Below are 15,939 nucleotides of genomic sequence, written 5' to 3' on the forward strand. Positions count from 1 at the left end.
TTATATCTGCAACCTGTCTCCATATTTGTGGGTCCCGCTTCCTCAGATTCAACCAACTGAGAATCGAAAATATTTGGGGAAAAAAGTATTCTACTGAACATTTACAGACTTTTTTTCTTGTCATTATTCCCTAAACAATACAGTATAACAATTGTTTTTCATAGCATTTACATTGTGTTAGGCATTATAAATAATCTGGAGATGATTTAAAGCCTAAAGGAGAATGTGTGTAAGTTCTATGCAAATATGAAGCCATTTTACATAAGGGACTTGAGCATCCACAGATTTTGGTATTCAGAGCTGGTCTTGGGATCAATCCCCTACAGATATAGAAGGGGAGACTGTGTGTAGTGTGTTTGTATAAACATTGTTATATATGTCTATATTTACATATATGCAGATATAAACATTTTGTGTATTATATTTATATAAATATGCATATATAAACATTGTTACGTGCATATATTTACTTACATATACATGTATTTACATTTTATATGCATATATAATATTTTCAATATATATAGCATTGGCAGTTTTTTCTTCAATAGGGAAAACTATAATTTTTCTTTAATAACTTAGTGTGTGACCGGCTTAGCCAGTTGAGGGAGTTGGTGGGGCCACCGGTGGGAAAGATTATGACATCCAGATCACCTGTGGGGCTGCCTAGATTTCAGGAAATGCAGATGCCCTCTACTGGTCAAAGGAGGATGTGCAGGAGGAGGAAGACCGCTCAGGGACATTTGGAAAGCAGCCCAAGAAGCTGTTCAATCTCTTCATAGGCTGCAGTTTGATTCCTCAGGTCATTAATTTGACTTCTTTTTTTTTTTTTCCTCTTGTGTTTGGATAGTTGCATGGAATCTGCTGAAGGCAAGCGAATGATACAAAAATATGAAGACACGCTCTTGTTACTGGACAAGTAAGCAGCTTCCCGGAATGTTGCATTTGGTTGTTGCTGTAGACTCCCTGGCAGCTCTGGGCTTTGTGTTGTCACCACAGCCTGTGTGGGTGTGGTACTTCTGGGCGGCACACACAGGGTCTGCGGAGATGGCAGCTCTGCTCTGGAACAAGCACTTTCCCAACGTGGTTTCCCCCGAGAGCAGGCTCTGCAGAGCTGGAAGAAATGGGGGCGCTGCTCATGGCACTCTGAGATCAGAGTCACAGAAAAGCAGAGCTGCTCACCCGGCAGAGAGCCACCGTCCATGCTACCCAAGGGAAAACAGCTTTGGAAAATACTCCTTGCACCCTTTTATGGAGAAAGCATAAGAAGCCACATTTTATATGGGCTCATAGTTTCTGTTGTCCTTTCAAAGCTGAGTAGGTCTTTCTGGGGACATAGGGTCTTGAAACAGCCCACGGTCTTGCCTTTGCCTCTGTTATCTGATCTTCTCCTGCTTCAGCACAGAAGGATGGGAGACAACAGGATTATGAGTGTGATGAGTGTTGTTTTAGACTCAGCCGGTGGGGACCCCTCTGCCTGCCCAGTAACTCACATTTTTACTCCATAGGCCCCACATGTGGCTTCAAGTGTATCCCTTCCTGTTTGTCCTCACCACCAGCATCTGCACAGGAGACTGAGCTCTCTCTGGCCGGAACCACTTGCAGAGGCTTCCTAATGATCCTCCCTGGCCTTAGATTGGTGCTTCCTGGTACCCACACTGTGACTAAATCCCATCACATCCCTGCATCTCCAGCAATTGGGAAACCTTCTGGTCGTTCCATCATCTCCTCACTGTGGCATGAAAGCCCTCCCTGACATGGCCTTTGCCCCCTTTTTCGCTACTTCCAGCCTCAGACACACTGTCAGCTCCTTGTTCCCAACACAGCCGTGCTGTTTCCCCACCTCCACCCTGTGGCCATGCACAGCCTCCACCGGGAACGCCCACTCTCCCTTCACCATCCAACCTCTGAGACCCAGTCAGGCACTGCTTCCGCACCTCCCCTGTGAAACCTCCTCTGATATTCTCCCCATGACCCTCCACTCCCCAACCTTTGCTGTTAGATAGCTAATGCCCTGCACGTCTCTAGGACTGAACTTGCTGCATTGTATTGCAATGAGCTCTTTATTTGGCTGCATTTACAATGAGGTATTCAGTCATCATTTTATCACTCAAGCTCAGCACATAGTGGGTGCCCAGTCAGTGTGGAATGACTGAATGATAAGTGTCCTTGAGCTGAGAGTTGAGAGCAAATCTTATCCAGTCACTTCTTCCATTGTATATAGAGACGAATCACAACTTTTCTTAGCCCCTCCCCACAAAAGATTACACAGCCTTTCTGCTCCCTCTGATTTAAGCTAAGCCATCTTCAGAAATCAACCATCACCTGAAGGAGCTGATCCCGCCTTGCTGGATCAATGGCAAACGATATCTTGGTTATGACCAGGTGTGGGGGAGCTACGAGGGTACTCAGGAAGTGGCTGTCCTCTCTGATCCTCACAGGTACGAGACAAGACTTTATGAGGATTGGTGTCAGACAGTGTCAGAGAAGTCTCAGTACAGTCTTTGCCAGCCACTTCTGAGACGTGATCCAGAGACAAAGCTGATCTCTGTCAACTTTAACCCACAGGTCAGTTGGATGGCAGGAACTTCCTTTTGGGCCCCTGCAAAGTTTTGTTTAACTCTGCTGATTTCAAAGGCAAAAGAGCTTTGTAAAGGAATGTACAAAATCTGCTGAAAAGAAATTTCACCATGGGTTTCTCTAGTGGGATGAACCCTGGCTTGTAGTGTTTCCTGAAGTCACACATATTCACTTTTTTCTCTGGGATTGGTCAACATATTTGCTTTTTTAATTATTTGACAGGTAGAGTTATAGACAGTGAGAGAGAGAGAGAGAGAGAGAGAGAGAGAGAGAGAGAAAGGTCTTCCTTCCGTTGGTTCACTCCCCAAACGGCCGCTACGGCCAGTGCTGCGCTGATCCGAAGCCAGGAGCCAGGTGCCTCTTCCTGGTCTCCCATGCGGGTGCAGGGGCCCAAGCACTTGGGCCATCCTCCACTGTCCTCCCGGGCCACAGCAGACAGCTGGACTGGAAGAGGAGCAACCGGGCATAGAACCCAGTGCTCATATGGGATGCCGGTGCCACAGGCGGAGGATTAACCAAGTAAGCCATGGCACCGGCCCCCCATATTTGCTTTTATTTTCACCAGCAATATTGCAAAATATCACTGGCAAATTAACCTCAACCACAGCCCACTGTGCTTACCTTGAATATGTAACTGCACATGAAGGTTGTTGGCTGCATACCAGAGGGCCATCAGCATGTATGGAAGACTTGGGTCCTGCTCTTGAGGAGCCTACAGTCTGGTTGGGAGCCAATCTCTCAAAATTCAAAAATCCATCTCTACGAGAGATAGCTGGTGATAAATCCCAAAGGAGTGGCTTTGGAACTCCAACTCTGTGTTAGTGGTCCACAGTTGGGTGTGAATTTTGTGCCCCCGGAAGTACTTTTCTTTGTCAAACTTAAAAGAGGTGCTGATGGCATCTAGTGGGGAGATGCCAGGGACAACGCTAAACTTTCTATAGTGCAGAGGACGCCACTTCACAATAAATCAGTGCTGATCTGAAAATGCCAGTATTGCTGATGTGGAGAGGCCTGCTCTAGGTAATCAGAAGAGTGGAAGCAAGTGTGAGCTGTAGCTGCAATGCTTAATGCTGGAGGAGAGAATAAAGCAAGACAGGTCAACATCAGGAAGCGCAATGCTCAGGAGAAAGCACCCCCTCAATGGCTTCTGTCCCAGGAGACACTGGAGACAGAGCTGAAAACCAAGCAGGCACTTTATTGGTGTTTGTCTTTTGAGAAAGCTGCAGTGTAAGGAGATCATCCATTCTCTTCCTAAGAAACCAGTTCAACAAAAGGAGACTAAAAAGGCCATGAGTTCACTTAGGCAGGACATGAGTCTGTTTAACTCATTTAACTCCTTGGATCAACTTTATCAGGATTCATTGTGAGCAATGTTGAAATACCCAGAGATAGGTGATGGATTACCAAGGGAGGCCACAGTCATGTTACAATACAGCAATGAACTCCTTAATTTGAGACAATATTGACACTGGACCAGCCTCCTCTGTATGCCAAGGGTAAAAACTCTTCTGCCTCCATGTGTAGCACACTGTGGGTACCTTATAAGTGTGTGTAGATGATATAAGGGAAAGGAGCTCTGGCATCCCATATGGGCACTGGTTCATGTCCCAGCTGCTCCACTTCCAATCCAGCTCTCTACTGTGACCTGGGAAAGCAGTAGATGGCCCAAGTCCTTGGGCCCCTGCACCCGCGTGGGAGACCTGGAAGAAGCTCCTGGCTCCTGGCTTCAGATCAGCTCAGCTCTGGCCATTGCAGTCATTTGGGCAGTGAACAGCAGATAGATGACCTCTCTTTCTCTGGCTCTACCTCTCTCTATAACTCTATTTTCAAATAAATAAAATAAATCTTTTTTAAAAAAAAAAGGGAAAGGAAAGAGTTAGGAAAGGGGGAAACAATTAAATATCTAACCTATTAAGATGAGTTCAGGGAAGATAAGTACAAGCATAACAAGTCAATGAAGAGCTACAGTTACCCCTCAACACACAACTTCAAGCAATATGGCCATGGCTGTGCTATTAATATTAAGAATGCATAGTAACACATTTATCAGGGACATGATCACAGGGTTTCCCCTATGGGAACAGGACAAGAATTGCATAGGTTAAATTTTTTAATTTGTGTAAATTATTTTCTTAAACTATTTTAAATATCCCATTTGATAAATTTACATTCTTGGCCGGCGCCGCGGCTCACTAGGCTAATCCTCCGCCTTGCGGCGCCGGCACACCGGGTTCTAGTCCCGGTCAGGGCACCGATCCTGTCCCGGTTGCCCCTCTTCCAGGCCAGCTCTCTGCTGTGGCCAGGGAGTGCAGTGGAGGATGGCCTAAGTCCTTGGGCCCTGCACCCCATGGGAGACCAGGAGAAGCACCTGGCTCCTGCCATCGGATCAGCGCGGTGCACCGGCCGCAGCGTGCTACCGCGGTGGCCATTGGAGGGTGAACCAACGGCAAAAGGAAGACCTTTCTCTCTGTCTCTCTCTCACTGTCCACTCTGCCTGTCAAAAAAAAAAAAATTTACATTCTTTCCAGTTTTATACAGTCTGTATTTCATTGATTCTAGGATGCATGTTTTCCATATTTAATCTCTGAAATTGGTATGTATTTATAGTTAAATAAACTTTTTCTTTGTACTTCAGTGAATCTTAAAATTGGTGACATCTTAAATTAGGTGAATTATGGTATAAATAATAATGTTGCAATCATTCTTGATTATTTCTTTAGGATAAATGTCCAGAGGAGCTAAAAGGTATTCGAATTTTGAGACTTTTATGCATGCTATTGAATTATTATTCAAAAAGATAGAATTCAGTCATTTTGCAGGCCACAAGATATCATTCATTACTTTGAATAGTTTCTGGCCTGTAAAAGTAAAAAAAAAATTAATAACTTCTTTTTCTGAGTATTTTTATTTTTTATTAAATTTTTAATTTTGCTTTAATATGCATTTATTTTATTACTAGTGACTACTAGTAAACTTGAACTTCACCATGTGTTCATTGGCCATTTACATTTCTTCTTCCTCTATGAATTGCTTGCTCACTTTTTCCTTTGCTCACTTGCTAGTAGAAGCACCCTCTTTTCCTGTGAATGTGTTAGAATAGCTGGGAAGCATTTGTCATATTTGTTAGCTATTAAAAGGTCTGCTTCAAGCATTTTTATGTTTGTCATATTGTTGGATATATGTATTTTTGATTCCCTGCCACCCACATGGGAGATGTAGATTGAGATCCCAGGCCTGGCCCAGCCCTGGCTGTTGCTGGCATTTGGAAGTGATCCTACATTTGTGGATGACAGAGACTCTGTCTCTGTCTCCATCTCAGTCTCTGTCTCTCTTTCAAGTAAACTAAATAAATACGTTTTTAAAAATTTAAAAGAAACTGTGAGATAGTCTAGTGATTATGTGGATACCTCTGTTCCCTCTTCAGAGCATATGATCTTGTTTGGTGGGAATACCAGAGGTCTAACTTTGGGGCTTCTCAGGAATGTGGGTGGCCCAGGCTAGTTGATCCCCATCCTTCCAGCCACTGCCCCGTGGTGGGAATGGCTCAGCCAGCAGCAGATTATCACTGTAGCAGCCACATGCCCCAAAGCGTAGAAGATAGAGCTCTCCTCATTTGTCACCAGTGCTCCTCTCCCAGGTTTTCCTCTTGCTCAGATTTGCTGTTTTCTGAGTTATCTTCCTTCTACCTAGTGCTTGCTTTTCCTTCTCTGAGACCAGATTTAAGCATCCCCAAACTACAGCTACTTTTGTTGATTCTCCCCTCCAGCTGACTTCAGTGCTGAAAGAAATGAGCTATCTGCAACCCCGACAGATGAAGCACATCCCAGAGATGGCAGCAGCCATGTTCTCCTCCAGGGAGTTCTATCGGCAGCTCGTGGCTCATTTGGAGTTGATGGCCAATTGGTACAACAAGGTTATGAAGACCCTGCTAGAGGTTGAATTTCCATTAGTGGAGGGAGAGTTGCAAAATATTGATCTCCGCCTGAGAGCTGCAGAAGAGACTGTAAACTGGAAAACAGAAGGTAATCGGGCACCACCTGGAGTCTGAAAGAAATGCTGAGAATCAAGATTTAATAATGTTCATAGAGCCTCAAATTATTCCCTGGAAATCTGATTTGGGTTTGAAAATCTTCTCCTCAGACACACATCCAAGCAGAGAGAAGGCAAGGAAGATTGAGTTTCTTCTTTTTCCTTCTCTTTGGATATGATTGGCAGATTTTCAAAAAATGTGTTGCCATGAACTCTGGGAGGATCAAGGGATGCATAAAATGTCCTAATGTCTCCAGCATGTGTTGGACAGTCTGTGAATGAGAGCTCTTACTATATTGTCATCGTTACTTAATTTCCTCATCTAGATGTTTGTTTCTCCACAAACATCTTGAAAGAGGGAACTAACTATTCATTTACTTCTCTTTATGACCCCCGATTCCATAAATCTTGTTAATTGATTAACATATGTAGGGAACAATGTGGAAGACTTTAGGGAGAAAGTGAGAGGTGCAGGGGACATGATCTCTACCTACAGAGGGCTCACATGAGTGGGGACAACAGATATGTACAACCCAAGGCATACAGTCTGGCCATAATAAGCAATAGAGTTAGAGTGTGATGAGTCACAGGGGAGAAAGGTGAACTTGGATTAGGATCCTCAGAAGAGTTAACATTTGAAAAGGAGGTCACAATCAATTTTTGAAAGTCTTAGAATGCCTTAGTAAACAAGTGAGAACTTTCTTCTATATACAAAAGGGAAAGGCATTTCAACGTTGAACATCACAGAAGTGCTTTAACAAAAGATTGATTAACCCAAAAAAGACACCAAGTTTCCTTGGTGTCTGGATGTAAATTATATTCGCTAGCAACAATACCAATTTTTGTACTTTTAGCAGGTACATATTAGCTCTTTGTTTCTCTTCCTCCATTTCAAGATTGTGGTAAAAGTTAGCTTTTTAATGTAACCAGGAAGGAAATTGTTCCAGTGGTAATGAATTAATCTCTGCAGAAAAGTCTTCTGAGACCCACAAGTATTACAGCGCTACCTTTCATCACATCTAGTCCTTTAGCTATGGCACTGTAAGCAATTTCAATTAACTATATTTCTTTTGGGGAGCAGGTGTTTGGGATTATGTTATTCAGATTACCAGTAGCATTCATGATCTTGAACAAAGAATTCAGAAAACTAAAGACAATGTGGAAGAGATCCAAAACATCATGAAAACATGGGTGACTCCAGTATTTAAGAGAAAAGATGGGAAAAGGGACTGTCTTCTTTCTCTCGATGATCAGCATGATCGAATGGAAAAATACTGCAATCTCATCAAAGAATCTGGTTTTAAGATTCATACCCTTGTTCAGGTAATAACCACCCTCTCTGACTCTCATTCCGTGAGTACAGGGAAAGCACCAAGATTTCTGTTTGGGGGGTGTGAAGTGATTTGCAACTTGGAATAATCTATATATGCCATTGTCTTCTGCAGTAAAGGATAGGGGTATAAAAAGTCTCATTCTGGTATCATTGTGTCAATATTAATAGTATCTTAATGGTGACATCGCATGAATTTAAGTTGTACACCTAACCCGAAGGGTGTAGAAGGAGATGCCAAGAGCAGAATCCTAAATTACCAACTACACTAACTTCCCCATCCCCTATTCATCCACACAACCTAGCGTGGTTGTCTAGAGTCATCTTTATAAGCTAGTTCTGCAGAACCTAAAGAGGTAATGATATCCACGGAATCCCTAGCTGCATTTGATAAGAAAAAGATAAATACATAGTGCTGCACTTCAGGCAGTAAGGTTCTGCTCTGTGTTGTGATCAGTTCATGTCCCAGCATCAAAGACCATAGCTGTCATGTGAATGATGGGAAAAGAATTACAAATGACCACTGGCTCCAATCCTACAGAAGTTGCCATAGGGCAGTGTCTGACAGGTTGACTCATGCCAGGAGTCGGGAGTGAATCATAATTGTTATCCGTGGATTGTCTGTGTTTGAAGCACAATAAAACTGGTGAGCCTGAAGCAATGATGATGACCAGAGTTAAAGAGAGGAGATAATTGCCTCAATTCTGGCTTTGAGAGATAGAGTCCCTCAACTTAATTTATTTTTAACTCCTTCTGGACCCATTTTCAGTAATTCAGTAGCTGGTGTAGAGCCCAAACATTCACTGTTCATCCATCCAAACATTCACCCATCTATCAACTGTTTCCATAATTGTCCTAGGCACTATATTGAACATCAAGAAAATATAAGATGCAGCCCCTGCTTTAAAGGAGAAGAAAACCAACAGGCAAAACCAAGAAATTACTTAATATTTTAAGTTTTAAAACTGTGTATGTATGTATTTATTTATCTACCCATCATCTATTATCTATCTATCTATTGATCTACCAACATCTGTCAAATAACAAATATTCAAATCCATGTTCCTCAAAGTTAGAATGAGAGAAAAATTTAGAGAATTAAAGTGCCTAATCAGTGAGATAAGCACAATAAACTAAATATGTGTGTGTGTGTGTATGTATAACATTTTATTTTCACAGAGGCCAAGCAGAAAATAACCAAAAATGACCTCAAGCCAAACTACTTGTCACAAAATTTATTCTACAAGTTCAGACATTAATAACTCCTATTATAGCACAATAGTAATTCACATTGATTTAGTGTCTACCACATGTCAAGCACTATTCTAATTACTGTGCATGTATTATTTCATTTAATCTTCATAAAAGTCATGGGTACTCTCATTCTTATTTTTTTGTGAGAAAACAAAGAGACAGTCAGATTAAATTAATTACCTACAGCCACCCTGCTAATTCAAGGCAAATTTGGCTTATTCTAACTCTACATTCATCCAGTGAATTGTTCACTTCAGAATAGTTAATTGCATACTATGTGAACTTCACCTCAATACATTTTTGAAAAAGAAAAAAAAAAAAAACAAATCCGCACTCTCCTAGCTGTTTGAAAATTTATACCACATTATGATCACCCCACTATGTATTAGAGCCCCAGAACTTATTCCTCCAAACTGACTATAACTTGGTACCTACTGACCAATTCTTTTCTCATCTCCCCTCTTTTTCACTATTAATTTTTGCTTATGAGCTTAAGAGTCGAGTTCATTGTTTTATATAGCAATATCCAATTATTTATATACTTATTGGAAAATACTGAAATTTTGTTACCTTTGTTAGAAATCAATTAATAATAAAATACCAATATATAGAATATATAATACTAGTTGGAATATAAAAACCAATATAAAATGTGTACAGTATAAAATACCAACACCAGTCTTTGTGGGTTCTGGTAGCATTAATAAGTCTTGAAATCAGGTTCTGTAAGTTTTCCCATTTAGTTTCTCTTTTTCAAGACTGTTTTGATTATTCCAGATTATTTGTGTAGCCACATACATTATAGATTCAGCTTAACAACTTCTGAAAAAAGAACTAGGTGTGATTTTGATTGCTATTACCTTGAATCTATTGATTAATTTTTGAAAGATAAACATCTTAATATTGGGAGTAGTAATTAATGAACATGGCATGCCTGCTCACTTAATTAGGTCTCTGGTTTTTCTCTGCAGTATTTTTTTAGATTTTTATGAAGTCTTACACATCTACCATGAAATCTTTCACTAAGTGGTTTAAATTTTGCTGTGCTTCTCTGAAGGCAGGAGCCAGGAGCTCCCTCTGGGTCTCCCCTACATGGGTGCAGGGGCCCAAGGACTTGGGCCATCCTCCACTGCTCTCCCAGGCCATAACAGAGAGCTGGATCGGATGTGGAGCAGCCGGGTCTTGAACCGGCACCCATATGGGATGCCGGCACTGCAGGCGGCAGCTTTACCAGCTATGCCACAGCACCAGCCCCTAATTTTATTTTCTAAATGCTATCAGCTATTGTATCAAAGCACAATTGATTTTTGCTTCTTGATAGTGTATAGTGACTTCTTTAAACTTATTAGATACAGTTGTTTTGTAGATTTCTTGTTATTATCTATGTATTTATTAGTATCATTTAAAAACAGTTTTACTTCTTTCTTTCCAATCTTTGTGTCTTTAGTTCTTTTTCTTGCATTATTGCTATAGCTAAGGCTTCCAGTAAGGTGGTGAGAGTGGATATTCTTCTCTCATTTCCAGTCACATGGAGAATATTTAGTAATTCAGCATGAAGTATTCATAACCATGGATCTCAAAAGTTTTTTCCATCAAAATAAACTTTCTATTAATTCCATTTTCTGTGAACTTTTTGAATAATCATGTAAATTAGTTGTAATTTTTTTGTGACGTTCTTTCCCAGCCTCAGGAAGTTCCTTTCTACTCCTAGTTGGCTGAAAGATTTTTCTCATGATTTACTATTGAATGTTATCAAGTGATTTTTCTGTATTTCCTGGGGCAATTGTGTGATTCTTCTCTTTCATAACTGTTAATGAGCATACTGATTCTTTCGAATGTTAGAATCCACCGTGCATTTCTGCAATAAACTCAGTTGGATATGTTCTTTACCCTTTTTATAGATTACAGAATCTGATTTTCTATTTTAAAAAGGATCTTTATACATATATTTATGGCTGACATCAATCTCTACTTGTCATTTCTCCCAGTGTTCTTATTTGATTTTGGTGTTATGATTATGCTAGCCTTTTAAAATGAGTGTGAAAGCTTTTCCCATTCTGTTTCTTGAAAAAGATTGTGGAAGTTTGCTGTGATCTCTTCCTCAAATGTTTAGTAGATCTCACCAGAAAATACTTCTGGACAGAGGTTTCTTTTGGGGGAAGTGTTTGGTAATGATTTATTTGGCTTGTAAAAGACTATTTAGATTATTTGCAAATCACCATTACCAGTTTCTGCAAGTTGTCTTTTTCAATGCATTTGTGTATTTTTTCTGTATTATCAAATTTATTTGCAAAAATATTCATAATTATTTTGTATCATTATATATCATTGGGATCTGTAGGGATGTATTTTTTTTCTTTCTTTCTTTCTTTTTTTTTTTTTTTTTTTTGACAGGCAGAGTTAGACAGTGAGAGAGAGAGAGACAGAGAGAAAGGTCTTCCTTTTTCCATTGGTTCACCCCCTATATGGCCGCTGCGAAGCCAGGAGCCAGGTGCTTCCTCCTGGTCTCCCATGCAGGTGCAGGGCCCAAGCACCTGGGCCATCCTCCACTGCCTTCCTGAGCCACAGCAGAGAGCTGGACTAGAAGAGAAGCAGCCAGGACAGAATCCGGCGCCCCAACCGGGACTAGAACCCGGGGTGCCAGCGCCGCAAGCGGAGGATTAGCCTAGTGAGCCGCAGCACTGGCCGGGATGTATTTTCTTTCATTCTTAATATTGGTAATTTGTATGTTTCTCTTTTTCTTGACCAAATTTGTTTTTTCAAATTTCTGAATCTTTTTGAAAAACAAGATTTTGAGTTTGTTCATCTTCTCTAGTCATCTATTTTCTAGCCCATTAATTTCTATTCTTTATTATTTTATTTTGGGTTTTGGGAGATTAATTGTGTATTTTTTTCTAGTCTCTCAAGGTGGAACACAGGGTATTATTTTTAAGCCCGTCTTTCTTTCTAGTACAGGCATTTGATGATTTCAGCCCCCACCCCCCTCCTTTTGCAGTGCTTCAGGCTCATTCTACAAATTGGATCTACCTCATTTTCATGACCCTTCCATTTTTAGTGTTTTCTCTTGTTATGACTTCTTTAACTCAATGGTCATTTAGAAGTATGTTCTTTAATTCCACATATTCAGTACTTCCCTGATGAATATTTAGATTCTTAATGAAATTGATTTCCAATGAATGTTGTGGTCAAAGAAGATACTCTGGAAGATTTCAGTCTTTTGGGATTCATCTTGATTTGTTCAGTGTTCTAAATTGTGTTTTATCTTCCTGAATGTTCCTTGGGCCTGGACAATAATGTTTATTCTTCTGTTATGAGGTAGGATGTTCTATAAATATGAATTAATCCAAAGCAGTGGATGGTTTTGCTATGATCTTTTGTATACTTTCTGACTTTTTATTTGTTTTTTCTGTCAATTACTGAAGATAGAGTATAAAAATTTTCACATAGAATTGTGGCTTTATTTAATTCTTTTGTTGTCTCATATTTTTCATGACATGTTTGAAGCTCTGTTTGTAGGTACAAACACATTTATGGTTATTTTACCTTCCTGGTGAACTCATCACTTCAAAATTAGGAAATTCCTCCTTTTTTTTCTAATGATTCTTTCTTGTTTTAAAGTTTATTTTTTTTTCTGATAATAATATACCCTTTCCTTCCTGATTCATTATTCCTCTCTTTTTATGGGGGGGGGGGGGAGAAGCACTCAAGCTTTTTGTTTCTTTGACTCAAACTTTTTCTCGCTATAATCAGCATATATTAGAAAACTATTTCTTTTTTTTTTTTATTTTAATTTTTGACAGGCAGAGTGGACAGTGAGAGAGAGGGACAGAGAGAAAGGTCTTCCTTTGCCATTGGTTCACCCTCCAATGGCCGCCGCCGCTGGCACGCTGCAGCCGGTGCAATGCGCTGATCCGAAGGCAGGAGCCAGGCACTTCTCCCGGTCTCCCATGGGGTGCAGGGCCCAAGCACTTGGGCCATCCTCCACTGCCTTCCCAGGCCACAGCAGAGAGCTGGCCTGGAAGAGGGGCAACCGGGACAGAATCCGGTGCCCCAACCGGGACTAGAACCCGGTGTGCCGGCGCCACAATGCGGAGGATTAGCCTGTTGAGCCACGGCGCCGGCTAGAAAACTATTTCTTAATTCTAACAACCTTGTCTATTAATTGGAATGTTTAGACTATATTTAATGGAAGTGTTGGTTTATTTGAATTTAGGTTGACCACTGGCTGTTTATTTTCTATTTGCTTCACTTCTTTTTTATTCCTCTACTCTTCTATTTCCTCCTTATTGCTTAATTGTATTTTATTATTTTTATATTTATATGTATATTTATACATTTTTATATTGTATATTTATTATTTGTTGTATTACATTTCAAGGGTTCTAGTTTCTATTTTGTACCTTGAGCTTATCAGTATCTAATTATTTATTATATGAAATACAGGGAATTTGTAACAGTGTGGTTCAATTTAAAACCACATGACTTTTTTATTACTGTTGTATGATATATACATACATAATACACATGAATATAAAGTATATGAAATACATATATTAAACTCCATTGTATATTGTTGCAATCTTTTCTTTTGAAATTCTTATTTAATTGAGAGGCTGAGAGATATGTAAAGAAATAGACAAAGATCTCACATCTGCTGTTTCACTGCCCAAAATGCCTGTAGCAGTCTGATCTGGGCAGGCTGATGCCAGTAGCTGGGAATTCAGTCTGGCTTTCTACATGGGCGGCAAGAATCCGAATACTTGACCCATCATCTGCTGCCTCCCAGGTTGCACATCAGAAGGACACTGGAATTGGGAGCAGAGCTTGGACGTGAACCCAGGCACTCCAAGCAGTGTCTCAACTGCAAGGCCAAGTGCCCACCCCAGTATTTTGTATTTGCTCACATACTCACAATTTTCAGGCTTGTTATTCCATTTCTGTAGATCTGATTTGTATTTAGGGACCATTTATCTTCAGCCTAAACCATTTTTTTTTTTTTTAATTTTTGAAGTTCAGGTCTGCTAATAACATATTCAGCTTTTGTTTATCTGAAAATGTCCTCATGTCACCTTTGTTCTTGAAGCCTAGTTGCACTGGATATAGAATTGTGTAGATAGTTTTGTTTTTCTTTTAGAAGTTATGTCATTGTCTTCTACCCTCCAATGATTTTTATAAGAAGCCAGCTATAATTTGTATCTTTGTTCCTCTATACATAATGTATTGTTTCTCACAGGCTGCTTTTAATAGAATCTCTTTTAATCTTTGATTTTCTTTTCAGTTCAGCTATGATGTGCCTAAGTGGGTTCTTATTGTATTCATTCTGCTTGGAGTTTGTAAGCTTCTTGAATTGCTTTTTTTGCCAAATTTGGGACTTTTTTGTTAAATTCTGATGTTCTTGTCTGCTAATTCCAACATCTATGTTATTCACCAAGTCTTTTTTTTTTTTTTAATGAGACAGAAATTTATTTTTCTCTCACATACAGTAAGTCTAACAGGTGAGCACTCCAGGGCTGTGATAGCTCTTGAATAAGAACCTACTCAGGGCCGGTGCTGCGGCTCAATAGGTTAATCCTCCGCCTGTGGTGCCAGCACTCCAGGTTCTAGTCCCAGTTGGGGCACTGGATTCTGTCCTGGTTGCCTCTCTTCTAGTCCAGCTCTCTGCTGTGTCTTGGGAGTGCAGTGGAGGATGGCCCAGGTGCTTGGGCCCTGCACCCCATGGGAGACCAGGATCAGCGTGGTGCGCTGGCCGCAACGGCCATATGGGGGGTGAACCAACAGAAAAGGAAGACCTTTCTCTCTGTATCTCTCTCACTGTCCACTCTGCCTGTCCAAAAAAAAAAAAAAAAACACCTACTCAGACTTACTTTCTTAGTCTGTTCCTCGGGACTAAGTTATCTCCTGCTAAATGTCACAATTTTCTGTTTATTTCTATATCTAATAACCTCTTGCTATGTGCTGGGCATGTTGGATGTCACATGAAAATTTGGGTGTTCAATTAGAACATCTGAATTTTAGCTTCATCAGGCAGGTAACTTCCCAGTGGGTTACCTTGATGCTGTTGAGGTTCATTCTTGAGCTTTTCCAAAGAGGGTCTGAAGAGGACTTGTTCTAGAATAGAGCAGCTCTCACCCTAGAGCATTTCTGGGCTCTCAACTGAATCCTCATGATGTCTGCAAGCAGCTCTTTTTTTATTATTTTGGATAGAAGTTGAACATCTTCCAGCATTCTATGAGCTACACAAATTCCATTTAGCCTAGGGCTCCTGTAACTGTTTTCTGCCTGATCTTGCAGTCTCGCCATAAACATATATGGCTAACACTGAGTCAAAGACTCAAAGAACCCAACCACCTGGGTAGCCCTGGGCTCAAACTGCTGTCTTCTCCACGTGTTAGGAGGGATGCTTTAGTTAAGCCCCATGCCCATGTGCCATGGTTTGGAAAGTGCCTTTCAGTAGAAGACTGGGTGATTGTGTAGCTCACCTTGAATATATAACTTCTGTCAGGGATCACATCCCTTTTTTGTTATCCAGTTACCAAAACCAATTCTTTCTTGTGTTATATCCAGTTCTATCGTTGTTTGTAGCAGAGGGACAATACAGTCTCATTCTTCTGTCTCGTTTAGCATCACCAACCTGAGCTAACTTCACAGAAAATTCCAACACGTTTGTTCGTTAGGCCATAATGGAGTTGAACTATTAAAGAAAGATGAAAGATATAGTGATATTGATAGTATAACAACAGGGAAGA

At 40.5% G+C, this 15,939-nt stretch overlaps 1 protein-coding gene across 1 annotated transcript in view; it reads left to right on the plus strand.

Annotated features, from left to right (window-relative positions):
• The window catches only part of DNAH9 (dynein axonemal heavy chain 9), a 359,765-nt gene that overhangs the window by 40,256 nt on the left and 303,570 nt on the right, over positions 1-15,939 (plus strand). The window contains exons 11-14 of the mRNA XM_062215967.1: positions 851-919; positions 2,442-2,568; positions 6,347-6,602; positions 7,691-7,932. Coding sequence (XP_062071951.1) covers positions 851-919; positions 2,442-2,568; positions 6,347-6,602; positions 7,691-7,932 — 694 coding nt within the window. The remainder of the gene's footprint in view (positions 1-850; positions 920-2,441; positions 2,569-6,346; positions 6,603-7,690; positions 7,933-15,939) is intronic.

The sequence above is a fragment of the Lepus europaeus genome, chromosome 18 (assembly GCF_033115175.1).
Source record: "Lepus europaeus isolate LE1 chromosome 18, mLepTim1.pri, whole genome shotgun sequence".
Taxonomy (NCBI): Eukaryota; Metazoa; Chordata; class Mammalia; order Lagomorpha; family Leporidae; genus Lepus; species Lepus europaeus.